This window comes from Cibotium barometz, chromosome 24 (assembly GCF_041138505.1).
Source record: "Cibotium barometz isolate CiBa-2024 chromosome 24, ASM4113850v1, whole genome shotgun sequence".
In the NCBI taxonomy this organism is placed as follows: Eukaryota; Viridiplantae; Streptophyta; class Polypodiopsida; order Cyatheales; family Cibotiaceae; genus Cibotium; species Cibotium barometz.
The window spans coordinates 21,558,981-21,586,784 of NC_141069.1; the positions used below are offsets into that span (position 1 = coordinate 21,558,981).

Consider the following 27,804-nt stretch of genomic DNA (forward strand, 5'->3'; position numbering starts at 1 on the left):
ATTACTATGACATCGGCAAAGAAGAAGTGTACTATTTGTGGTCATACAAATCATCTTACTAAGAATTGTTTCTCCAAACATCCTTGTGAGTATTGTGGAAAGACGAATCATCCATCCTCAAAGTGCTACCAAAAAGATCAAAAGCTAGCAAAGGCACATGTGGTTGAAGAAGTCAACCAACAGGAAGAAACAAATCTTTGTTCTAGTCTTAGTATAAAAGATGTAGATGATGAGTATGCTTTTTAGATTATGTCATGTATGTGGTTGAGTCAAGACTTATGTTGTTCCAACTTGACGAGTTGTAGAGGAGAGTACACTACCCTATGTTGTTGTTAAGGGGGGACTCTTACTCATTGTGTCAAGGAGGTATGTTAGACTTGATTCATGTTCTTGTAAGAAGTTGATCTTAAGGGGGGATTGTTGGATAAATGTAATCCCAACTCCTTAGTCCAATTTAATGTGTGGTTGTTAGGCTAGTGGTCAGTGGTTGGTGTTGTGTAAAGCCTACAAATGGTTGGTGCATGTTGTAGAGGAGTCTCTAAATAAGGTACAAGTTGTGATCAAGTGAAAATGTAAGTTTGGTTCATGTCTAATCATAATTAGTGTCTTCTTGTGTTAATCTCAAAGCAATTTTCTACATATACCAGTTTTTGTCCCTCATATTCATGATGTTTTGTACAATCTTTGACCCACCTTGAGTATGTTTTGATCAATCTTCATAGCTTAATTATCATATCCAACAGTTGACAGAGCTAATTGGTGAATCCAAGCTCGTAGAATCATGGCTGCTCCTCTTTCTATGGTTTTGGTGTTCCTATGCTCGTGTAAGTGTTTTGTTAGCTCACTTCTTTCCAAAGCTCCTCGCTTGAGATGGATCGAAGTCTATCCTTCTTAGTAAGGGAGACTCTACTTAGTGCTAGTCATTTGTTGGGATCACAAGCTTCGTGGGTTTGAGAGTGTAGTTTGATGAGCTACAATTGATTATATTATCATTTTCAATAATTAGTCGAGATCAAGTTCGCATAAAAAGTCCCTTGTGCAATTCTGAAAATGATTTCACATTATTTTTTTGCTACTAGGGTCACGTTTGAAGAATCACATGTCCAGGCTCACATCTGAAGGATCACATGTCCAAGTTCACGTAGGAAGATTGGCTCACGTATGCAAGTTTACGTAAGCAAGCTCATGTGTCCCGGCTCACGTATCCACATTCATGTCTCTAGACTCATGTCTACAAGCTCATGTGTTTAGGTTTAGGTTCAAGACAATATTTAGGCTCACGTTTGCAACCTCATATCTTTTTTGTATGAACTCGGCTCACGTACTTTCTTTGTATGAAAAATCCTATCACAAGGGAACGAAAATCTAGGGACTAGGCCTATAACAAGGTTGGTGTGCACTTAGTAGATAATCATTATACTTTAATTTCTCAATAACTACGAAGGATAAGAATTTTTCTTGGAATTTGTAGTTGGCGATGAAACTCCTCCAAGAACATGAGTAGGTGTATACATACGAGTCTTTATGGTAGTAATAATTAATACGTACAATGTTAAGTATACCTAACTCTAGAATCACGTCTTCACGCTCATATCTCACATTTCCAAGCTCACAGCTCATGTCTCCAAGCTTAGGCTCATGTGTCCAAACTCGCATCTTTTTCACGAAATTGTGGACTCATGTTCCCAACACAAGAGTTGGTGTCGCTGGATTTTTATAGTTTTTGATATTTTTTAACTTAATGGAGTGTGGGTAATGATCTTAATCCTAATTAAATGTTATAATATAAGTAATTAAATATTTATTTATTATTTCTTGATGAATTTACATCAAAGTTACAAATTCATATAATGCATGAAAATTTGTAAAAATAAAATTCATAAACAAAAATGATAATCACACTCTAATTCACCCTATGTGAGCTCAATACTGATCTTTTCAAAGTGGATTCCACTCTTAATTACAATTGCTAAGCTAATCTTTGATTTGAAGCAATGAAATCTAAGCCTCTTGGACTCCAATTTCATGCAAATCTCTAATGAACCACGATTTTTTCCTTTCAATAGATGAGAATAGAATACCCTAATATAAACAAGCTTCAAAGCAAAATCAAACACAACAAACAAACACATCCAAAGCTCCAAAACCAAACATTGTTTGAAGTGTGTACTCTTTATCTCAACACTGGACAATATTAGATAATCCCAATAGCTTAGAATCGATAGATAAACAGAGCTAAGCCCTAGGCTAGTACCCGACAGCGGTGCCAAATATGTAAGTGAAGAGCTTACCTTAGCCTTATCGAAGCATGTGTCATTGGGTCATGCCTTAGAGCTACAATCTATAACTTCCCTATGTGGGTGTACTAGCTAGTCTATCATGTCTTCACTCCATTGTCAAATTGGAATGCTTCTTTGCGAGAGCTCTCTATGCCTAGATGGAGGTAAGAAGACATGGTCCTTCTCACGATGATTGTCTCTCACAAATGGTGGAGAATGAAGAGAAAGCTAATGTAAGAAGACAACATACAACCAAACATATCTAGCATGCATCCATCAAGCAAGCAAGATTCAATGGCATACAAGGAAGCAAGAAGAGACAAGATGAGAGCTCACACACACAAATATTACAAGGGAATGATTTTGTATTGCTTATTGTAAAAAATGATACATACAAATGACTAGTTTTCACACTAAGCTGACCATACTTAAAAAGGGTCCAACCTCTATTACTAGTCTTAGTGCCCATTTGAGCAAGTAAGATAAGAAAGTGCCTTACATGAGTCGGATGGATAAAACCATGTTTAACCTATGGAGTGGTTAACATCCCTCGTACTGTTTGCTTCTGTATTACACCTACCGTGAATAAGAGAAATAGTATGTTAATTTTCCAAGATCTTCTAGCATCTCACACCTATAATGAATGAGAAGTAAATAATTCCCCAAGATCAAGAATTATGGCTTAAGCACACAAGATTAATGTCTTCTTAAAATTTATCCATGAATTAGTTTGAAGCAGCTCGAGTATACTGTATGTAAAGAAGATATTACACATAATGTAGATATGTTCAATTTTTTCTAGGAATTATGCACCCAAAATATCTCTACACAGCTTTGAATTACTTAATTGCTATGATAAACCGTCTAATTGTGATAGAAATCATCTGCTTTGGCAGATTGTTTAGCTTTTCTTTGGGGTAAGTATGATCATAACCTCTTGGGCCTACCCTAGGAGTAGTAGGGTAGTAGATTTGGATAGTCCTTGAGTGCAACCGTCTACTTAAGTACATGGAGAGAGGAAAAATTATTACTACCCTTTTGGGGACCTCCCATGTCCCCACCTACATATATCAGTGTCATGGGCATGCTTTGACTGTCAATTAAGCTCACATGTAAGAACAATAAACTAGCCAACCAACATACTACTAAAGATTGACTTCAAAGAGAAACCTTAGCTGCAATCATTCACTTATTAGTGAAACCCATACTCTCAAACATAAATTTGGGAACATGGGGATTTTTACCTAGTTGGATGCATCTTGACTCTCTAGATCTACCACTTGCACAACTTCACGACTTAGAAATTAACACATTTATTATTTTCAAACTAATAGATTTGTGAAATTTAACACTTACATTCTCAAACTAATATATATGCTATTCTGGGAAATAAGTAAGCCTTTTTTAGTGTGCTTGTACACTACCCAACTTAAGTTTTTCAAATCGTTCAAGAATATTCTCTCCTCCTCACCATGCATAATCAATTAAGACCATTTCTTTATATTTTAATTTTGCATGCACAATTATCTAAGCATCTTCAAAATTACATTTTCCACCATGAAAGGTTTACCTCCTCCCGCTATAATGCTGGCCGAACACATACACATCTAGCACCAAATTTTAGACAAACAAAGATAGCACAAACCGTGTGGTAGAACATGATTTCCTCAGCACCTTTGATAAGACATTCAATTTCCTTTTGATATGGTTTCATAGCCTACTCTTATAGAGCAGCATCATTGCCTTGCTTCTGTCGTGTGTACTAAAAGGTTTCACTACATAACCCTTTGAAAATCATACCCATCACATTGACACGCTCTTCCCTTTGAACCCATGGACATGTTAACTTGTCTTTGCTTTGGCAATTCTTTTAGGTTCATTTTTTAAAAGTGACCACTAAACAAGGGTTTTTTTGGATTAAAAAAATTGAATATTAAAAGGCTTCAAACCAACGTTATTGGCCTAAAACTGCCCTCAAAATAATGCTTGGTCCATGGTACTTAATTTAACCATAGGGGGTTGCCAAGCCTTGTTTTTAGCACACACAAGAGAATACTTTTCTAGATGTATATGAGGCTTATAATGTAAGGTTAACCATATGGGGTTACCAAACTTTGTTTTTTGGCACATACAAAAGTGAACATTTTTCTAGATGTATATGATGTTCTAATGTGTAATCCACATTAGTTTTTAGGTAGTGTATTTTTGAAGCTAGTGCATTTTCTCTGAGTAATTTTTTTCTCCTAATAGGTCATTAAATAATCAGTACACTGATACATAAACAGTACATTACTTTGGCAGGACACTGATACATAAACAGGCCATTACTTTGGCAGGACATTGTAGCAAAACAATAATCAGTACACTGATACATAGCTACAAAACTTGCACCTGTGAACAGATGCATGTGCACATGCACACAGTGACATCATACGCCGTCAACTCACTTGAACCTCATAGGCAGTCTTGTTTCGACCTGTATGGGAGATGGAATTACAATTATAATAACTAAAATACATTATATTTCTGGAAGCAAAATGCATGGCTGTAATATCCATAGCTAGAGCGACTTCCTTCCCTGCCAGACCCACTACTTGAAGATCTTAAGAGATAAAGAGAAGCCATACTCACTCTTCTATATATTACTTACTGATAAAGAAAAGTGAAACACAAAGACAAGAAGGAAGGTAAAGACATAGGCCACAAAGCATAGTAAGGTGCCCACCAGACATTGTCAGTAGCATAAGACACTGTTATTTAGCAAATTACTTAGCTCCATACATCTAAGCAGGCAGCTTCGGTAAACCAAAAGCACTGACCATTCTTCCACTTATATTGCGACCATGGATTATTTATTTCTTCTCAACAGTGGTAACACCAACAGCAACATTGCTTACCTGTTAAAAAGCAAGTTATTAGTCCTCAACCAACCCAAGCATTTTTTAAAAGATGCATGAAAAATAATGCTTTACCAGCCTGCCGCTTTCATCAAAGGTCATTGGATTCTCGACTACGACAGTCTGAGTCCGTGGTGTTGGCTACATAATAGGCAGGAAGAAACAAGTTAAGGCCTCAAACATCTAACCCTGACACAAGCAGTTCCAAGTTCACTTGCCCTCAGTCTAAGTCCCTCACTTCATTGCGTAACACAAGTACTTGTACATTTGCTCTACTAACAAAGCCTGTTCACAAAGCTCAACATGAACTTAAATCACGCGAAGTTCAATGCGTGACAGCATGACATCAACTGTCTCTCTCACCATTGGTACAATGTATCGTAACTTTTTCTTTTCAACCATGGCTTTCTAGAGAACCACAGAGCCTTGATCAGTAACTAAAACAAGGAAAGTGAAATCTCGGCTCTTCTCCCATCTTTCACAATCTAGAAGCCAAGTATCAGGACAGTATTGTTTTCCAAAGAAAAGATCCATGTATTAGTAAAAATGCGTAGATCCATAAGGATGAGTTATCAGCCCTCTTTAGAAGAAAGGAAATGCAAGAGAACCCACCTGGGAGGCAGAGGTGGAATTCCAGTGGATACCATGGAGAGGAGGCACTCCAGTGAGTTGCTAGGTGGGAATGGGCCTCTACCTTGAGCACCAAATTGCTCCCTGCACTCCAGGGTCTACGCATGTCCATACAGCCCATAGGGACCCTAGAGGAACTTGTAACATGCCTGGAAGTTGGCAGGCACTGAGTGCAACCTAACCAGAATCGCAGTGGCGATAGAGGAACTCTGCCTCACTTCAAGTGAGAAAGTCACTGAGTGCAACCTTACCAGATGTGCAGTGGCGAAATCTGCCTCACTTCAAGCGAACAAGTCAATTGGAGAAAATCTTCCCGCTATTGCATAAGCGATACCCCACCCCAACCTCAGGGATGGGGGTGGAGTTCTACTGGATATCAAAAAGGCTCTCCAGTTTGCTACCATGGTTGCTAGGTGAGCCTAGGCCTTTCCAGTGAGTGCAGATCACTCCTGTCCTGACAAGGACTCCCAAGAAGCTTTTGCATCGGAGCACCATCAATGCACCATCAGATTCTCTCTAGAGGGACCTTCTTTGCATTCTCAAATCTGCCTGGGTTCTTCCTGTCTTTGCCCTTTTGGCAAGTTTTCTGAATCGGTTGATTTTCTTATCAAAACCTAGTGGTGTTGTTTTTCACAATGTATCCTCTCATAAAAGCTCTGCAAACAAAATAATAATGTGCGCGCAATATCTCCAGATTTCGGTAGTTAACTGCATGGCTTCCTTGTAGGCTGATAACAAGACTCTGTAGCCATGAAAGAACTTCTCAAGCCATACCACTGCATTGAAGCCTTTGTAAATGAGCTACGTCACAACTGAACCTGGTTAATGCAGAACAGAGGATGACCAGCAAGAGGTGACATATCACATGATGGCCAGAAGGACCTATTAACCACTTAAAGGTATATAAAAAAAAAAAGCAGCCCATTTCCCAAAGGAGTTTTCTCCATCAACATCAAAAGGAACGATTCCCATACCAAATTAAAGACTCCAAGACAAACTAAATCTGCACAAAGCCAGGATGACTCTCGCCCCCACAGATGACTCTCTCCCCACTGTTTCAAGACAAGTAAAAGAGGTGGCACATGCAACAGCTCCAAAGAGAGTCAATGCATGTGTGTCATCACTACAACACCAAGGAGTCCCACAGAGACAAGCAGTTTGTGGGGGGATGAAGGCCACATGTAACAAAGGGAAGCATGTAGATTAAATTGGGAATTGGAAGCACACACTTGTGATGGGGAATGACAAACAGAGGTACCAGTCTAAAAGAGCAAGGGGCAGGGTAACACTGCCAGACAAGGAGCATGGAAGCCCACCAGCCATGAAGACAAGGCTTAAAGAACAAAGACCAACAAAAACTGATGTTTTTCTTTACATTCAATTTGTAACTTGGAACTTTGGCAAGACAGGTCATGGCATCAATAGAACAAAACTGCCCTTGTATGAGAACCAAAATCATGCCCTGTAACCAAACATCACCTGATCGTCACCAATAAACATTGAGAAACATCACCCAACCTGCGAAGCTGGATACAGTTGCACAGGTGTGACATTTGAGGGCGGCCTTTGTGTTGGAAGTGGCATCCTTGCATTGCTCGTCTAAAGCACCAACAAGTAAAGGTGTCAGATAGCACCAACCACCATCTTCTTTCCTTCTCAAAAAATTAGAAAGACCAAATCCCAAAAAATAACAAACATTGCTAGACAATTGATACAATAACAAGAAATGATTTATCACATCAACCACCCCAACACGAGTAAAGGGTTCACCATAGGCCTGTCTTGTTTTCTTTCGGGGGTATGTGGGGGTTCATGTATAATAAACATTAAATGTAATTACTTAGTGTGATTATTATAAAATATGTATTATCTACTCAACTATATAGTATGATTAATTGTTGTTAATATTACAGTATAATATTGCAAGGATAAATCTTACATAGTTAGTGTTCACAATAATATGATCATTAAAATTTATATTAAGTTTATTATGAGTTGATATTGCAATTGATGTATTAATAATATATTAAAATTGTAATTATGAATATTATATCTTTTTACACATTGTGATAATTTTATTCATGTATTTATTTTTATTAATCATAGAGATACCATAGGAATGTGTGTGTGTCTATTAAGGCCAAGGGTCTTCAGACTTTGTATAAACATATATATACTTTTTGGATAGTATGAATATACATTAGATTAGTTGAAAATGCAACCTTTTCTCTCTCCTCTCAGGCTCTTCTTTATGTTTGCATCTATGTGTTCCTATAAAAGGCATTTAGGGCTGAAAGAAGACACAAAGCTTCCACGCATGTAACATTCGTATCAGAGCATCAGGCTCACCAAGGGCAAGTCCTGATTGTGTCGCAGAGGAAGGTGCACATTCCAAGGGTAACACAGACATGGAAGAAGATCCCAAGAGAATGGTTGGTGGCATTGAGCAAGACCTAAGGGGAATGGCAGCCCTGTGAGCCCGAATGCCATTGGGGGAAAGCTTTCACGAAAACAGTTCTAAGGGATGATGATCATCCAATGGGTGGAGTGAAGATGCTAGACTACTCAGGATAAGAGGACCAAAGAAGTGTTCGGGGAAATGGCATGGAGGACAAGGGGACAAAGTGGAACAGATGCATTGACTCACACTAGACTTTGGAGTGGAATCAAAGGATGGCAAGGTTTTCAATAGAAAGGTTGCCAGGATTTGAAGGATGACAATGGGAGTCCATGAGGAGAAAATGGGGATGATGACAATCATCCAAGAAGTTGGAAGCCCGAACATGAGTCATAATCATAAATCATATACGTCAAGGTACATCAAATACACATATTGAGATACTTAAAGCCTTGCGTTGTCTTGCATAAGGAACTTAGTTGTGTACAATATAATTGTAACGCTTCTAGCCTACCGGTGTGATCCATGTGTTACGTGTGTATAGCTCCAGTAGATCGTATCAGATCACCCGGATTCTATCTTCATGTGTAAGCCTAATATTTGGGGAATATGGATCATACGGAAATGTTGGGAGCCGGTGGTCCATCTGTAATCCATGTGCCTGAAACCAGCTAAGTATTGTGCCATACCACGATGAATGTTCTCCTCCAAAGAGCTAACTTCTCTGATGATTGGAGTGCAAGTCAGGGGAGCCAAAGTCGATCCATCTCCCTCACCCTCTGTATATAAGTGACTGTCTGGAACAGCGCCTCCGTCAACATAGGAGCCACAACAAACTCTGCCTGGATGATCTGATGGGGAACAAATGGCTTGCTACGTGTCATCCGTGATAGCATCATGATTTGAGGATGCTCTATGCACTGCCAATCTGTTGAGGATAAATCTGGCGCCTAGAAAGGAGCTGCATACATAGGTGCCTGGGTGACTAGGGTGTCAAAAAGCCAACCCTTTGTCCTCGGCTCCTGAAAATGCACCTAGAAACACTGCCTCTCCAATAAGGCTAGAGTTGCATATCCTCTAGTGAGTCTATCCTCTACTACCTGTGTCATTGAGAAGCATGGACTGGTGAAGGTAGCTCCAAGATAGACATATGAGTACACCACCTCAACCCTGCTACCCATGTATGTGATCTCTGTACGGCCTGCAACTGTGGAATACAATAACCTTGGTTTTCCCAAGGTTGACTCAGAGCCCCCTCTTTGTGCAAAAATCCTGTAAAGTATCCATGTGCTTCTGAAGCCCCTCCTCAGGATATGCAATGAGCACAATATCAGCAGCATATAAAAGGATGGAAACAAGAATACCTCCTAGAAAATCTCCTCCGCCTCTGTTTCTTTCAATGAAGTCTGAGATCTCACCTCTATAGAGTCCAAAGAGGGTCGGTGTGGAATGTTTGGTTGAGCACAATGCTAATCAATACACTTAAAAACATTAATATTTGATGAAGAAGCATGAAGCATTGGAAGAGAAATCCAGGAGGTGGAGTCGTGTGGTGTATGCGGGCGCATGGTTGGTCGCCAGAGAACACAAAACTACACGTAGAACTTCATCACAGGCAGCACTGGACAGAGAGAGAGCAGGGGTCGTCATTTTCCCTCGGCTGTGGCTAGCATTGCTGCAAGTGGTGGACGGGGTAATGTCCTCATATGGTGGCGCTGATGCAGGCGGCTGCGTGTATGAGAGACGCCAGGTGGCTGCGTGTATGAGAAATAGCCAGGCGGGCTACATATGTGAAAGCAGTCAAGCGGGCGCCAGGCGGGCGACCTTTGGCAGAGTGGAGCAGTCCACATGCATGTGGCGGCTGCCTGTGTGAAAGTAGCCAAGTAGAGTGCTGGTCTGTGGTGGTGGTGCAGGCGGAGCAATGGTCTCAGGTGGTGGCAGAGGCGGGGCATAGGTGGACAAGGATGGCATGGCCTATGAGACAAGTCCGGGCGTGAAGATGTACAGTCACTCCGACGCGATGGGTGTCCGGGGATGAGCTCCTGCGGGGCATCTACGCCTACGGCTTAGAGAGGCCCTCCGCCATTCAGTAGCGCGCTAACCCTCCCATCATCTAGAACCATGACGTTATCGTCCAGGCCCAATTCGGCACCAACAAGACCTCCATGATCCCTCTCGCCGTCTACCAGATCATCGACACCTCCGTCAGAGAGTTCTTTATTCGTGAATTGCAAGCCTTGTTTTAGAGAATGGGGTACAGAGGATCAAGCTACATATACACAGGATGATGTTCTTGGAAGAGATGTGTTGTTACTCTTCGTCTTGGACTTATGTGTATTTAGGGATTGCTTGACACGTCCTCTATCTTTGTCTCTCTAGGTTTTGGCAACCGTGATTAGATGGTATATTTGTCATGGAAACAGGACATTGATTTTCGAGAGGAAACAGGACATTGGTATCGAGGAAACAGGCCTATGGTTTATGGGATACAGGTCTTTGGTTTATCGGATACAAGTCTTTGGTTTCATGTGGAAAGCATGTCTTTGGATTCATGTGAACAGGTTGTAGTTTTCTCGAGGTTACATGCAAGCTGTGACTATAGGGGAGGACATATGGTTTGGTACAGCCCTACTGCTGTTCGGGAAAGGGTTTGAGGGATCCATAGTAGAGATGGAGAAGACCTTTTCTAGCAGGGAGGTGTTGTACACGTGTGGCTTCTCTATGGTATGTTGTGCTGTAATAACGAGAGTTCTTATTTGGAAGTCCTGGGTGAAACTATAAGGGATCCTATGGATGAAGGATTCTACAAGTGGTACTTTGTACTCAAATTTAATCAAGTAAAGAAATACCGCAAGGGACGCCACTGCGTTTTGGGGCCAATCGGTGTCCTTGTGCTATTTGCAAGAGCACTCTAGCTCCCCCTGTTTGTTTCCTTTTCCAGGTCCCCATGGGTGATGAAGTGTTTTGTGTGCGAGTGTTTGTTTCACCGCCCGTCAAATTTCTGAAGGCCGATTTCACATAATATCATGGCATACATAATACATAGGCATCTGACAATACATAGTCATGCTTTGAAACCACTGAAACAACAATATGAAACCCTGCACAAGACACAGCACTAGGGATTGAAGTTGGGCGAGGCCCCCCAGAGGTATCTTTATTGCCAACATAGTGATCCAATTGAAACCGATCCCATCAAGTGGGAATAGACTCCGTTGGACACCCACACGCGTAATAGCACAACTTAATATCACAATTTGAAATGGACAACTTAATAACAACTGAAAATTGAAATGAAATCAAATAAAATAGATGGACACCAGCACTGGGGCCGGAACGGGCCGACCCCCCCCCTCAATATATGATATATTATTGGGAGTATTTAGCAAATACAATGCTCCATGGGTTCAATGAACCAGATGATGTCCATGTACAAATGAATACAGTACCAAACAAGAGGCTCGAAGTAGATGTTCGAAGGAGAGCGACCACTTGAGTGGTCCAGTCTCTACGGTCCTGTGCCTTCAATGGACTCCGCGGAGCGCGCCACTCGTGTTCCAGGACCACGCACAAACAGGCGCTCCCGTACTAACGCCTGGCTCTCCCGATCTCGGCACCTTTGGACCGTGGTTCTCCAAAAGCTTGGACTACCCGGCACCGAACGGGTGTGAGCGGTAGAGAGAATCCTTTATCAGATTTACAACAAAGTTCTTTACTTAAATCTGAATTCACTTACTTGTAGCTCACAGATGGAAGACCAATACCCAAGGTGTCTGTGTGCAGCTATTTGAGAGGAACACCAGGGCGCAGCCGCCTATCGAGGAGGAGGAGCTACCTATGTTGAAGGTGTAACCACCTAGGAGGTGCAAAGCCACCTGTGACCACCTATGGAAGGGAGGTGCAAAGCCGCCTGTCGAGGAGGAGGAGGAGGAGCTACTTATGTTGAAGGTGTAACCACCTAGGAGGTGCAAAGCCACCTGTGACCACCTATGGAAGGGAGGTGCAACCACCGATGGGAAATAAGTACAACCGCCTGTCGGAGGAGAATGGAGCAGCCGCTATGCAGGGTAGGCAGCCGCCTGTATGGGAGGAAAAGCATGTGCAGCCGCCAGCTGTAGGAACAACAGCCGTCTGGCTGCAGTGCACAGCCGCCTGGCTGCAGCCTGCGCAGCCGCCTGCTGTGTAGTGGGCAGCCTGCTGGAGGACAGGTGCAGCCTGCTGAACAGAGGGAGCTGCCTTTGCTGTTGAGGTGGTGGAGATGGCACAGCCTGGAGGAGATGAACACACAGCCGCCTGCAAGAGAAAGCAGCGCAGCCTGTTGAAGAGAGAAGACAACCGCCTGAATGGGAGGAGCAGCATGCGCAGATGGAAGGAAACAGCCACCAGCAAAAACATGCACAGCCGTCTGTGGAAGAGGTGAAGGTGGCACAGCCTGAAGTGGAAGAGGCGCACCAAAATGTCTGCAGTGATGCTGAAACCACCGGGCTGCAACCTGTAGAGGAAATCACAGCCGCCTACTGTGTGCAGCCGTCAGGGTGTAGAGGTGGAGGAAGCGTAGCCTGAAGACGGAGGCGCACGATCATGTGTGGGATGCTGAAGGGTGGTCACTTATTTTTGTAGGAGATGGAGAGGAGTAAACAACCACAGCTGGCCGGCTCCCCATGTTTGCATGGGGCCGGCCAGCTTCATAGTGTGGTGTGGGTAGGTGACCATGCACCCACCCCCACACACACTTAAGGGGCTAAGTGTGGCTCCCCACCTTGGCCCATATGTGGGTGCCCCTAATGGGTGCCCACTTTTAAATGAAATGTGAACTTACAACCTTATAAAATAAAAGGTTAGAGATAAAACTATTAAACCAACAAGTGCAATACACTTACCACCTGTTCACACGCAATAAAACTCGTCAGAAGACAGAGCAAACTTCACGACTCACTGGCAGGCGTCCCCGCTCAGTAAGTGACACGTCAAGCAGGCAAACACAAGAATACAAGTCATGCGAAAACAGTTTCAAACATGCAGAACAGGAGTGCATGTGCAAATAGTATCATGGACATATCTCCCGTTCATGGAACAAGTACAAAATATCTGTCGGGCACAAAAATGGCACGACATAAAACATAAATCCTGGTCTTCCTATGGAGTGACAGTCCCATAGGTAAAACACAGTTCCAGGCATGAGCCTCCCTATGGAGTGACAGTCCCATAGGTAAGACACGGACAAATACTGGCTCTTCCATGGCGTGACAATCCCATGGATAGAACACAGTCCACGTCATACACGGGTGGCACCAGTCTGGCTCCCGTCCATGTTAAGCAAAAATATTGGCCCCTTCACATGAGACACTGGCCTGGCCTCAAGTGAACGAGACACAAATCTGGAGATGGACCAAATGGTCGGCCAATTGGTGACACCAATACAAGAGAATGGGTGCCAGAGAGTAAACACTCTATAGGCTAGCACCAGATACATCCATAATATGATGAAAACAAATAAAACAGTTGCCTAGGGCCTAAATCTCAGCCTTACAAGAATTCCTCGGGCACAGCCATACTCTAGTGGGTGATCACACCCTCTAGCAGTAGTGCTGTCATAACCAGCCATGAAAACCCTAGCTCTAGCCACTCAAAGATTCCGCCCTTAGAGCCACAGGCTTCACACAAGTTTATATATTGTTTGCCTTCGAATTCGTCACGAAGTACCTTGCTGAATTGGACTGTTTTCAGCCCACAAACATGCTGTACAGGTCAACCCAAGAGATGAGATGGATGCCCTGTTGTTTGCCTTGAACCCAAAGCCTTTGGAGCATCACAATTCAGCCCTATCTTCTCCACATGTGTATAGTCAAAAAACAACACACTCTCACTTATAAATTAATGCTAGATTCTAAGGCCAAGTTTTGACCAATACTTAACCACATGTCAATGTCTGCAGACAGTTTTGACCAATACTTAACCACATGTCAATGTCTGCAGACAGTTTCACACGCACGGTTCACGAACTACACATTGGTCAAGCAAGCATGAAAACAGCATGCAAATTCAATTTGCATGCAAGCACATAAAGATGCTATGCATCACAACATTGGTATGGACAATCCCCATTCATGTGACTATACCAAAATAGACGTGTTTCAGGTAAGTACACGAGGTACCAGACCCAATTGGAACACCAATCCTCCAGGAATTTCCGGGCACGTACACACAGGCAAAAGTCCCAACGGGAAGCCAAATCCACAGTATCACATGAGTGGCATCAATCCCCTGCATAACAGCCATGGACGCCAATCCAATGTATACACGTGATGAGAAAGTACAGGTGGACTTGTTGGGTGGCCAAATGGTGACAGTCGGAGATAGTGGGCATCCTTGTTTCACTCTGAGGGTGCTAGAGACCTCCTCACATAGTCCTCCCGGGCATCTCACCCTACCAATAACTAGCTCATATAAGGCAATAATAGCTTAGATCATGTCAAACGACCGCAAGATGCTGTAAGTGCTGTAGGAGAAAGGCACGAGATACAGTATCAAAAGCTTTGCGGATGTCCACAAAGCAACAGTATAGTCGGTAGCCATTTTCCTTGGCCTGCTCGATGATAGCCTCAAGCGTGAATATGTGATCCAGCGTGGAGAAGGTCCTCTTGAACCCTGCCTGCCCTGTGCCCTATATCCCTCTCTCTCTACGAGTGTGCTAAGCTCAGACTCAAGTATAGATCCATAGAGCTTTACCAAGATATGGTTTTTCATGATGGTTCTATAGTTATTAGGATCCATGGGGTCTCCCACCTTATGGATAGGCGCAATAATGTGTGATGACCAAGTGGGGGGAAAGCCCTCTGAGAGGGCCCTATTAAACATAAGGGCTAGGAGGGGTGCCACGATGTCGCTAGCATAAGAGAGTTGCTCAGCCATAAGCCCCTCGTGATCCTGTGATCAGCCATTCTGAAGCTTGTGTATCGCCTTCACCACCATGTCTCCTGTGAAGAAGGTGGATGTGGTGGAACGTGTGTGAGGAAGGGAGGGTTGGTGGGGTATGTGGCATAATGCGTGTGCATACGAGTGCCAGATGTGTGGGTCTGTGATGGGGGTGGGTAAGCGGCATTTCCGGATCCTACACCAAGCCTCGTCAGAATTCCCGCTCGTGAAGAGTTGGTTTAAGTCCTCGTGTTGTTTACGACAATGTGTTAGTTTCTTGCGGCAAGTAAGGTACCGGTTAGTTTGTTCAGCTTCACGCTTCTGGATTTTGTCGATAGCTAACTCATGCAAAAGACGTGCACGTGTGATACCACATTTGTCATCATACCAATAATTCTGAGGCATGGTACCTGCGCGGGCTTTGGTAGTGGACTAGCACATGTGTGGAAAACTGTCGCTGGCAGATGTGTGGATAATTGTTAAGATAATTGACTGTATTGGTGCCTCCCTTGTACGGAAAACTAGTAAGCCCTCCTGATGCACACGACCATGCCATCCCATTATAGATAGCAAGGTTGTGGCGTGAGCCAAGCTGTAGGAGGCATCTCCCATAAAAAGCGATGGCTCCATGGTCCTGTGAGATCCGTTGTAGCCTTGTGCCATCCTGGTCTATCACCTGCAACCTGATAGGGTCCTCAAAATCATACATTTGTATGTGCTCACTCTTGTTCCTTGCATTGACCTCCCCAAGTAAGAGACAAGAAACCAATGATATCCTCAGAGTGAGTTGTGTATGGAGACTTCCTCAACTCCTGTGGGGCATATCGTGAAGAATCCAAGACGAAATTGCATATTGCCACATAGATACATCTTGAGGCTGTAATCTGTATTTCCCGATACATGTGGTAGTCCCCTCTCTTGGCTCTGGTGCGCCTCTGTGTAAAAGATGATGTCGCATCCTATGAAAAGTCTCCTCGAATCCCCCAATGTCTGACCACAAAGTCCCATTGCAGTTCCAAACTGCCATCCTCAAATGTGTGGTCTTATAGACCCTGTGTCCCTATTTGGGACATCTGTCTCTATAAACTGCCCACTTTCCTGCCTTAACGCTTCAAGCACCTGTGGCGTGAGCTCATTTTCCTATGCTCCACTTGTGTGGGAGTGAGGTCATCACCAAGCCAAATTTCCTCACCTTTGAGGGCTGCTCTATGACCCAAGAATGCTTGCTGGCCGGTGGTGTCCTTGAATTTGAGGAGTAGCGGGCGGGCACCTGTGGTGTCATTACCTACTCTCCATGCATCCATATATGGTGTGCCTTCTATGCCCATTTTAGACAGTGTGTGACAGCGTCTACCTTGGTAGACTCCCCTTCTTGCAGCCCAACCACCTACACATGTAATGCCTAAATTTCCCTTCTTTATTCTCCTCAATCGTGTCATGAATAATAGTGGGCGTGTGTGGTGTCCTATGCCTTGACACACACACACACACACACAAAGAAATTAAGTTATATTAAACGTCTTCAAAAGACCCAATGGGTCTATGAGACCAAAAGTGATACAATAGTGTCCATGTAATCTCATCATGGTACAAAAGAAAACAAAGACGAGAGCTATGAGCTGGGAATGTCAAATCCGAGCCATATGATACAAAGTGGGACCATCATCATCAGACAACCTATGGAGCTAACCCCCCAGTAGAGGGAGGGGGCCATCAAGGATATCAAGCATGGGGTTAGCCTGTAGAAGGCTCTGCAGATCCGCCAGGAGTGGGAAGGTGGCTCTATGCCTCTCCAAGATCTCCTCAAGCTGGGGTTGATGAATGTGTTGCTGGCGAGGTCCACGGAGTCTGGGGCATCGGGCTCGCTGTAGTGTCGTGGCCTAGTCTAGAGTCACACCACAGTGGGGTCTGGCGGGGGGTCATGCACTCGAGAATGTGTGGCTCAATGAGGCTGTGGGTATGCCATCCATGGCTGGTAGGGCGTCCTCTCGAGGTCGGAAGAACTGAGTGATGGTCGCCTGGGCCGGGGTGGATGTCTCCCATGGAGTCTCCACTCCCTAATCAGTGAGTCTCCATGGCGTTGAAGCTCTAGTAGGAAGAGGCCTAGGCACCACTGATCTGGGTAATCCATGATCTTGGATAAGGGTCCAAACCCCTCTCTCAAGAGATAATGGAACCTCCCTCGAATCTCATAATATAAGGTGCACCTACATATGAAGTGCTCCTTTGACTCAACCTCCTGCTGGCACATAGTGTGTATCCTCTCCTCACGAGGTATTTGCATGGCTCTCCCTGTCTCTATCCTCAGGCAGTGCGATGACACCCACAACTAGCGCACTATAATCCGCATGGCATGTGACATGTATATGTCAAGATATGTGCCAGAGAGAGAGAGAGAGAGAGAGAGAGAGAGAGAGAGAGAGAATTGTGGAGGAAAACTCTGGAAATATAGAAAAAGGATTCTAATTTTTAAAGTTTTCCTTTACCTTTCCTTTCCTTTTTTTTATTTACTTTTTTGAGGTGTTCTCTAAGCATATATTACATGCTCTCTTAGTCTTTCCTTTCACAATGGCATGCCAAAAAAGATAAAGCCCCTTCCAATGTTGACTCAAAGAAAGGCAAGTGTGCTCCAGAGAAGTGACAAAACATTATGGTTTATCCAAAAAAACATGTTCACTAAAATGGACATATATTTATGCATTAAAATCCACCTACTCTTGGGTAATAATGAGTAGTCTACGCTATGCATGCAGTTGATGATTTGAAGCTTTGTGAGTAGACTCTTTGAAGTTAATATCACCATAAACATCCTGCTGTAATTTGCACATCAAAGATACATCACATCAATTTTGAAACAGCAAAAGAGTGAAGGAGATATACCCTGGTGGAAGTGACAAACTGGCAAAGGGCACATTTTACGGATTGTGCTCCATACGGGTACATCAACATGGTCCCACATCCTCCACAACTAATATGAGCAGCTTGGTTGGCTGCAAAGAGAGAGACATCCCAATTCAAACAAAACTAGGTACACTAAGCATATCCTAACAGAACTAGTCTGCCTAATTAGCCATCTGGTAAGCTTCACATCAATTTTCAAGGAAAATAAAAATTGTGCCAACCTTCCATTGCAAGGTTAACTGTATGGCAGCATGAGCATTGCACACTTGTTGCACCACGAACGTACATCAGCAACGTGCGGCAGCCGCCACAAATCAGTTGGGCCATCTCCGTCCCTGATGCACAATAAAGCAGGTCCTTGCAGGTCAGTTTCCTGCGACCAGTCTAAACACATGCATATCACAACAATGTATTTGGACATTTTTAATGCTTGGGTATGTCGTGAGCTTCTCCATGCCCCAAACGCGCTTTCTCCAAGTCTAACCTTATTCTGCCTTCAGGAATAATTATATGGAGGCGCTTTTATCAATTCATCAACCTACCATACTCCATCGATTCATCAACCTACCATACTCCATACAGCATCATACTTGCTGCCCAGGCCCCATACTTAGCAGTCCAGATGAACCTGCACCATAACTGTCTGTATTACTGACCATACCTACCTGTACAGCCTTGTACCTGTTGGGATTCGCAGCCTCATGTGTGTGTCTGTGTGTAAACACTCCCTATGAGTGTTAGTTAGTATGTGTGTGTAAACCCTCTTATATAGGGTGGATAAGTATGCATTAAATGCGAGTCTATAAAGTAGATGAACCTCAAGGCTATTAAAGCAATGTACTTGGTGAAGGCTGAGATCAATCAATCTAATCATCGTTGAGTCAAGCAACATCCTCTCTCTCCCCCTTTGAGCTTTGTCACATCTCTCTCTCTCTCTCTCTGAGACAGTGCACACAAGAGCCTCTCCATTTCCCCAGGGTTACTGTAGACAGGCGGTTCAGATGCAGCGAGCTAGACGCCCAAGACCTACTGGGCCGCATAAGTGCTCCACCCATCAGCTCCAAGTCCAGGAGATGCTCCGGCAATACAGAGATGCCCACACATGACATGTGGACATTGATGCCCTTTACACAGTTCCTGAGGATGATGATGAGACCTCTCTACCAGCCACCCTAGCTAGATGTTCCTTGGACCTTGGGTCATCGTGCTATTGTATTCTGATGATATATTCCTGAAGATGCTACTTGTATTTGTAGCTAGTAGTCTTTTTCCAGTGTTTTATTTTTCTGTTTTATCAGGATCAGTGTAACACTTGGATACTTTGTAACACCTTTTTTGTCTCATAGACCCTAGTGGTCTTTTGAAGACGTTAATAAAAGTTTCTTTCTCTCTCTCTCTCTCTCTCTCTCTCTCTCTCTCTCTCTCTACACACGCGCAATGAATATCTTCCATCCACCTTAGCTTCGCCTGATCCTGCAACCCTACTACCTTCAATGGGTATAAAGCATGGGTGAACCAAGTTAGATTATCTTCTCTGTGTTTTTTTCTTTTTGGGGGGGCCGCCATCAGATGGTGTGTTTTCTTCTGCGTGCCTCATCTGCTCTCGGCAGCAAAACACAGCTCATACAGGGCAACCAGGTTCAGGGCAGCAGTCCATTCAGTAATACCGCCTCCTTTACAGCTGTGATTATGTGGTATTTAATATTTTGGTTGTCATTGGATTATACTACAAGTGAATGGACGGCAAACCATAAATGTCTATACTAGAGGGTACATATCCTTTAGCATAAGCTTGCTAGATAGCCAGACACCATAACTTGTGTCGGTAGAGAGTTGCAAACAACATAAACTCTATTTGGTACAATTCCATATAAATAGCATAGACACTAGCCAATGCAATCATCTCCAACAATGTACTTTAAATGCAAATAAAGCTTATGTAACTTGTAGCATTTGTTGGGCTGCAAACAGCAGATATTCATGTTGGGAAAAATCAAGTGACACCCATCTTGGGAGAACCAATTAAATGTTCATGGTGTATTGTCCAAACCTTAGAAAAGAAAGCCTTGTAATAATGAGCCCATAAAGAGTGCACTTTAGAGTAAATCCAGACAACGTCAAAGCCAATAAGAGGCCTTCGGAGGTTTTTTCCCCCAAGCATGTGTACACTATTATGAGTAAGCGTGTAAGTGATCTTATCATGTTACTTCACTCATTCCCATCAATCTACTTTGAGTGTTGTGCTTCTCTCTATCTCTACTTGCTTGCTGCATTCGTGACCTTTGTCTCCGCTCCAACAATTGGTATCAGAGCAAGTTCTCTTGGCTCTCACCTCCATCATTTGCTCTCATCATCACCTTGAGCTGCTCTTCCAATTGTCTCAAATTGAGCTATCCTCTCAAGTAAAGAAGGTATACCTTATAGTGCGGTGTTAACTTCATTGACAGAGTTTGAAAAACTTTTGGGCCGTTTCAGGTGCGTTTCAGGGCCCGTTCGCATGCTGTAAGGTTTCTACAAACATTTCGGGGGAGTGTCAATTTGAACTACCTTTGTTCGATTTTAGGTTTTCTAGATAATCTCAAAGGGAGCTTTGCCTGTTGAGGAATGAACGGTGTTGTTGTAAGCATGTTCAACTTGTCACATGTGGAAGCCTCTGTGTCCAGATCATCACTCATAAGAAAACACAGCACTCCCACTGGATGCTTGATGCACAAACAACTGGATAAAAACGCAGAGAAAACAGTGACCTAACCTACTCAAAATCTTATTCATATACTTGTCTGTTACATTGCCAGGTTGGAAGCTTAGCTTCCCTTGAAAAAGGTCACTTGTACTCCTACCTATGACCCAAGTCCCAAGTGGGAACTTGAATGAATGACATAAAGACCTTGGCCCTCTTTATATAGCCCCTTGCAAATTTGGCGTTGGACCCAACAAACTGGCCGACCAACATTTAATGCTGCTGACCAGTACATTCTTGGCGTATTCCTCCTGTCGGGTTGCTGCCTGGTCCACGCCTTCTCTTGGTCCCACTCAGCCCTAAAAGGTGTCTGATTATGTCCTACTGCCTGTCCAGATCAGTGCGGAAGTATGTCCACGTGGCATCCCCCCCCCCCTACTAAACTTGATGACGGGGATCCAACCTGCCTCTTTGGATGACTATCATCATCCCTCATTCCCTGCCGTGTCTCCTCACTGTCATCCTTGGACGTCTGGCAACTTGACTTGACCTGGAAACATTGCTAGCCTCCGCGATTGCTCCACTTGAAGAACCTGCATCCTGATCCACTGAGTCCCCCTACCTTCATGCCCTGTCCCTTGAACACGGGGTCTTGGTGTCCTTCCCTGAGGCTGATCGCTGACATCTTCGCTCCCCCCTTAGATGACTACCATCCCTATGGGCTCACTGGTATGCCCTTTGGCACCCACCCATGGACTGCCTTTTCCCTATGGCTTTGCTTAACACTGACCATCCTCCTTTGGAGATCTACCCTTAGCTGTGTTCCCTGCCTCGAACTGTGCACCTTCTCTTGGGACTGCTCTTGGAGCACTGGAAATCCTGCTGAGTGCTGGCACTCTAATACCAATGTCACATGCGGAAGCCTCTGTGGCCAGATCATTACTCATAAGAAAACGTAGCACTCCCACTTCGATGCTTGATGCACCAACAACTGGATAAAAACGCAAGAGAGAAAACAGTGACCTAACCTACTCAAAATCTTATTCATATACTTGTCTGTTACAATGCCATGTTGGAAGCTTAGCTTCCCTTGAAAAAGGTCACTTGTACTCCTGTTGGGGTAAAGGCACTATGCCCACGCTTATAGTGTGTACAAGCCCATAAGTTATAGTACATAGTACACTTAGTACTTTTAATGTACTAAGTGCACTATGTGTACTAGTGCAATATACATGTGTGATAGGGGAGTCACACACTCAATGCTTGAGTTGACTTATCCCCACAACTCTCTGTCTCTCTCTCCCTTCTCTCTGTGTATGTCTCCCACATGAAAACCTAACCCTAATTCTCTTCCATTCAACTGGTATCAGAGCTTTGGTATCTAGGCGACTTGACAGTGCTGTTGAGGTGACACAAGGTGCACACAAGCGAGGCAACAGGTGGCTAGCTTGGGTGTTGCAGGTGTCAGCAGCTGCCATGACAAGCAGCGCAGCAAAGCGCTGCACAGCAGGTAGCGAATCAGTCGAAGGCAACGTGGTGCAGTCTGTGTGAGCGCCTGGCCACAAGGCGTAAAGCTACTAGGCGGAGGCGGCGAAGGCAGCAACGCGTTGGGCAGGCAGGCGGGCGTCCATCGAACACGCCTACGAGCGAGTACCCGTAGCGCGAAGGTGAGGCAGGCGAGCGAGGAGTTCTACGCGTAGCTGGAGGAGTCAGGAGAGGCTCCGTTCCATCGGCGCCTTTGGTGCTGCGTTCCATCGTCACCGACCTCACTAACGCAACTCGCCTCAACAACTGGCGTCCACGCGTAGATATGGCGTGAGCGAAGGTTTTTTTTTGGTGCTCTTCTTAGAGAGCTGCTGCACGATGGCGATGGCCGCTGCTGCGAATGTGTGCAAGTCGTCTCAAGCTTCCCGTCTCCTCCTACAGTCTCGCTTCTCTTCAGCCCCAACGGTTTCTCCGCCACCGCCACCGCCACAGCGCGCTGCGACCATTTCTGCAATAGCAGCACCAAATTCATCTCCCCCTTTTTCTGCAACAAAGAAATCAGAAATTTACGAGGTACATGCTTCAATTTTTTTTTTGGGATTTGCAATTGAGCAGGTACAATTATCAATTGAGCAGGTACAGGTGCCAAATTGCTCAATTTTTTGAGCAAAATTGGCAAAATTGGGTGACATTGGTCACAATCAGGATCAATTTGCAAGAAATTGGATGTCGAAATTTGGGGCTTTTGATGTAATTGTGCAATTAAGCATTCATACATGCTGTATGATGTGAGAAATCGCACATTCGGGCAAAATTGCAACAAATTGCAGTGCAAATCAAGGGGCTTTTGTGCCGATTGGGTTGATTTGCATGCAGGCACTCACAATTGATGCTTTGGGCAATGTGTTGATGCCTGTCAAGCACTCAATGTGCCTGTAAATCAAGGGGCTTTTATGTACTGGATGTATATGTGGCCAGGGGGAAGCATTGCGAAGACTCTGGATGCCTTCATGTGCGTTAATGTACCATGCATGATCAGAAATTGATCTTAAATCAAGGGGCTTTTCAAGATTTTATGCTTGTTGAGCTTGGCAAAGCAGCAGGCAAGACTTTTATGCCTTGAATCCTCAGAAATCAGCTTGCAGTCAAGGGGCTTTTGCCCAATTTCTGTTCGGGACTGTTGTATACAGTGATCGGGACTGTAAAAGTCTGATTTTCACTCATTTGGGCAGCCAGGAGAGCATTTATTGCTACTGTACTTGCTGGTACAGATTTGGTACAACTTTGTGCAAGTTTTGGCATGGCTGTACACTGATTTGAGTGAAGAAAAGGTTCAATTTCAGCTGCTGTACTTGCCGGTACAGGTTTGGTACATCATTGGTGAGCACTTGGTACTGTTGTACAGTACTTTGGAAGGGCAACAGAGCACATTTAAGGTGCTGTCCTAAATCTGCAGCAACCAGATTTTGGTGATTCCATCACATACAGTGGGAGTAGAGTTGCATTTGTGCTTCCGCAGTGGGAGATAAACTTTGGGAGAACAACTGTGAGCACTTTGTGCGCTTTTGGTGCAGTGTTTGCACATTTTGCAGGGAGTCAGGCATTGACAGGTTGCATATTGCTATGGCAACCAAGGTGAGAGCTCTTCATTGCTTCACATCAAGAAGCTTGAAGGCTCACATAACTATGATATTTGGCAAACCCAGTGCTATAATGTGTTGCTCCAGAAGAAGCAGCACAAGCCTATCAAAGAAAGGGGTGTAATGCCCGCTTCTCTTACTGTTGAAGAGTGGGAAGATATGGATGAGCTAGCAAGATCCACCATCATGTTGTCTGTGTCAAACACTTTACTTTTCAGCATTCGTGAAGAGAAGACAGCTTGGGGAATGTGGCAGAGATTGCAGGACTTGTATGCCCAGCAAAGTGCCTCAAGCAAAGTGTATTGGTTGAAGAAACTCATAGGTCTTCAGATGAAGGAAGGGGCGTCTATGGCAGCCCATCTAAATGAGTTTAATGGTATTGTCAGCCAGGTCATTAATCAAAAGTTGGCAATGGACGATGAGTTCAAAGCCACTTTTCTCTTATGCACTTTGCCAGAGAGTTGGGACACATTCAGGACAGCCACTAGCAATTCGAATGCTATGCTGTCATATGCAGATGTTGAGGGTGCTCTTCTTCAAGAAGAGATGAACAGGAAAAACGACTCTGTTGGAAAGTCCAATGCAATGAATGCACGTGGGAGATCCCAGCAAAGGGGTAAAAGCCAAGAACGGGGAAGGAGCAAGTCCCGCTCCAAAAAGGACTTGGAATGCCATTATTGTGGCAAGAAGGGACACATCAAAAAGCAATGCTACAAATGGAAAAATGATCAAAAGGAAAAGGGAAAAGGCAAAGACAAAGACAAAGATGAAGCCAAAGATGTAAAGCCAAAGGGCAAAGTGGAGTCAAGATTGAAGAAGTCAATGTGTCACATGCAGGTGACAGTAAGGATGAGGTCCTATTCACGTCTTCACTTGATGCCCATTCACTTCTTACAGGAGATGGTCATGGTATGCACTCATGGATCATTGATTCAGGTGCCTCCTTTCATGTCACAGGTTGCAGAGACTTGTTTGTCAGGTATACTACTGGCAATGAAGGAGTAGTTTATTTGGGTGATAACCATGCATGCAAGATTCTTGGCAGAGGTGATGTGAGGCTTGTGTTTTCAGATGGCTCACAGCTTATGCTCCATGATGTCAGGCATGTGCCTGAGATCAAGAAGAACCTGCTTTCTACTGGACAGCTTGATGATGCTGATTATGTTACCACATTTGGTCGTGGAAAGTGGAAGATTAGTAAGGGCTCACTGGTTGTTGCCAGAGGCTCTAAGGTGGACACTCTTTACTTCATGCATGCAGGTGTTTGTCACCATGCTAATGTAAATGCAACCGAGCTGCCGGAAATCTCTATGTGGCATAGCCGGTTGGGACACATGAGTGTCAAAGGAATGGAGCAATTGTCTCGTTTGGGTTACTTGCCTTCTCTAAAGTTTTCAAGTTTTCAGTTTTGTGAGCATTGTATATATGGCAGGCAACTCCAGTGCCCCCACAAGAAAGCTCTTGGACAGAAAGATGCTCAGTTAGAGCTTGTGCATACAGATGTATGTGAGATGCCTCAGCTTTCTTTGGGAGGGGCAAAATATTTTGTCTTTTATTGATGATGCCACACGCAAGGTGTGGGTTTATCCTCTTCGTTTGAAGAGTGATACATTCTCAGTGTTTCAGAAGTTTGTTGCTCATGTTGAGAATCAAACTGGCAAAACACTGAAGGCTTTGCGTTTCGACAATGGTGGAGAGTATATGTCCAAACAGTTTCAGGACTTTTGTGATGCTAAAGGCATCAAGAGGGAGCTCTCTACTCCTTATGATCCTCCACAAAACGGGACAGCAAAGAGGATGAACAGGACCATTCAAGAGAAGGTCCGTTCTATGTTGTCACATGCTGCATTATCTCATGGTTTTGGGCTGAAGCTGTTATGACAACCGTTCATCTTATAAACAGGTCACCTAACACGAGGCTTGGTGGGAAAGTGCCAGAAGAAGTATGGACAGGGAAGCCTCCGTCCTACAAGCACTTGAGAGTGTTTGGTTGCGTTGCGTACGTGCACATACGCAGGGAAATACGCACCAAACTTGATCCTAAGTCTCACAAATGCATATTCCTAGGATATGGTGACAGAGGTGAAATGGGGTATAGACTTTGGGATCCCGTGAATAGAAAGATTATACGCAGCAATGATGTCATTTTTTATGAAACATGCATGTATAAGGAGCCTGCAAGGCAACAAGAGCCTGGCAGAGTCATCTTTGATGATGATGGACATCATGGACAACAACCAAGGGCTGTAAATCAGCCATTACAGCAGCAAAACCGGCCCTTAAATGGTGCTGAAAATGGTCCAAATGGACAGCCAAAGATGGCAGAAGATATCCCTATGGATATACCACAGTTAGAGGAGATACCGGGCATGATTTTTCAGCCTTATGGCATGGAACAGGAGCCACCAATAGGTGATATGCAGGCTGGACAGCAACCTGCAAATGATGGTCATTGGGTACGGAGGTCCACTAGACCCTCCAGAGCCCCTGACAGGTTTGTTCCAGGGGTTGACTACTTGATGCTCACTGACTGTGGGGAGCCCTCATGTTATAAGAAGGCTTTACAGAGGGCAGACAAGGCTCTTTGGGAGCGTGCCATGAAGTCAGAGATGGATTCTCTGCACAAAAATGGAACATGGAAGTTGGTGCATTTGCCTGTAGGCAAGAAGGTTTTGCCATGCAAGTGGGTTTACAGGCTCAAAGTTGCACCTGATGCAAAGCCAAGATACAAAGCCAGGTTAGTGGCTAAGGGCTTCAAGCAGGAATATGGTGTGGACTTTGATGAGATCTTCTCTCCAGTGGTCAAAATAACCACACTTAGAGCTGTATTAGCTTTGGTTGCTCATGATGATCTGGATTTGATTCAGATGGATGTGAAGACTGCTTTTCTTCACGGTGATCTCCATGAAGAGATATATATGCAACAGCCAGAGGGTTATGCAGTGAATGGAAAGGAGAAGCTTGTATGCAAGCTGAAAAAGAGTCTTTATGGGCTCAAACAAGCACCAAGGGAATGGTATCATAAATTTGATACATTCATGAAATCTCAAAATTTCAGGAGAAGTGACATAGATCACTGCTTATACACCAAGAAAGCTTTGGATGGCAGTCTATTGATCCTCATCTTGTATGTTGATGATATGTTGATTGCCGGGAAATCTCGTAAAGAGATGGATGCCTTGAAGAAGAGGCTGCATCAAACCTTTGATATGAAGGATTTGGGTGATGCAAATCACATTTTGGGTATGCGGATACTTCGGGACAGAAATCAGCATCTGTTGTATTTGTCTCAGAAGGAATATATTGGCAAAGTTTTGCAGAGGTTCAATATGGACGGGAGGGAAAATGTTATTTTTAGATATGTTTTTAACTCCCAATCATTCCCCTATCATTAAGGAGCTAATAACACCCATCATTTTTTGATTTTCCCAAGGACAAGAACTTACTAGGAATGGTAATGATAAGCCTAAAGGAATGCACACTTGAATTATTTTCAATGGGGAAAACACTTTTGAGAAGATATTTGCATAATACACTAGTATTTGAGCATAAAGGAAAATTTATTACATTGCAAGGAGTTCTCCTTTGATATGCAAAATTGCACTGCAAAATTGCGCTCCAAAAGATTCATTAAGATAATGGAATAGAACAAATGTTTCTCTGTTATGCAATGCCTTGTTGGAATTAGGGTTGCAGGAAAGCACACAAAGCTTGGAGAAGAAGAAGCAAGAATGCACACAACACAAGTGTATTAGATTGTGTCAATGTATAAAGATAAGTTAGCCCTAGAATAATGGGCTTATATACAAGCCGGGGGAAAAAACCTCCTAAAAGACTCAGTGCTATGGACAGCCCACAGTCAGATAGTGGCAGGGCTGATATGGCCAAGATTCCGTATGCTTCAGCTTGTGGCAGTCTCATGTATGCCATGGTTGCTACTAGGCCGGACATTGCATTTGCAGTGGGAGTGGTTTCTAGA

The 27,804-nt window shown here is 43.9% G+C and overlaps 1 protein-coding gene across 4 annotated transcripts in view; it reads right to left on the minus strand.

The window, feature by feature from the left end:
- Nucleotides 1–4,557: 4,557 nt before the first annotated feature.
- The window catches only part of LOC147625024 (protein LOL3-like), a 54,923-nt gene continuing 31,676 nt past the window's right edge, over nt 4,558–27,804 (minus strand). Inside the window, exons 3-8 of one of the 4 annotated variants that reach the window (XM_086818242.1) lie at nt 18,242–18,355; nt 18,000–18,109; nt 7,325–7,405; nt 5,252–5,317; nt 5,099–5,176; nt 4,558–4,755 (exon numbers count right to left, since the gene is read on the minus strand). In XM_086818242.1, coding sequence (XP_086674368.1) covers nt 5,132–5,176; nt 5,252–5,317; nt 7,325–7,405; nt 18,000–18,109; nt 18,242–18,355 — 416 coding nt within the window. In that variant the 3' untranslated portion in view covers nt 4,558–4,755; nt 5,099–5,131. Of the gene's footprint in view, nt 5,177–5,251; nt 5,318–7,285; nt 7,406–17,999; nt 18,110–18,241; nt 18,356–27,804 lie in introns of all 4 variants that reach the window. The other 3 variants (XR_015268903.1, XM_086818243.1, XM_086818244.1) reach the window with 3 other exon arrangements.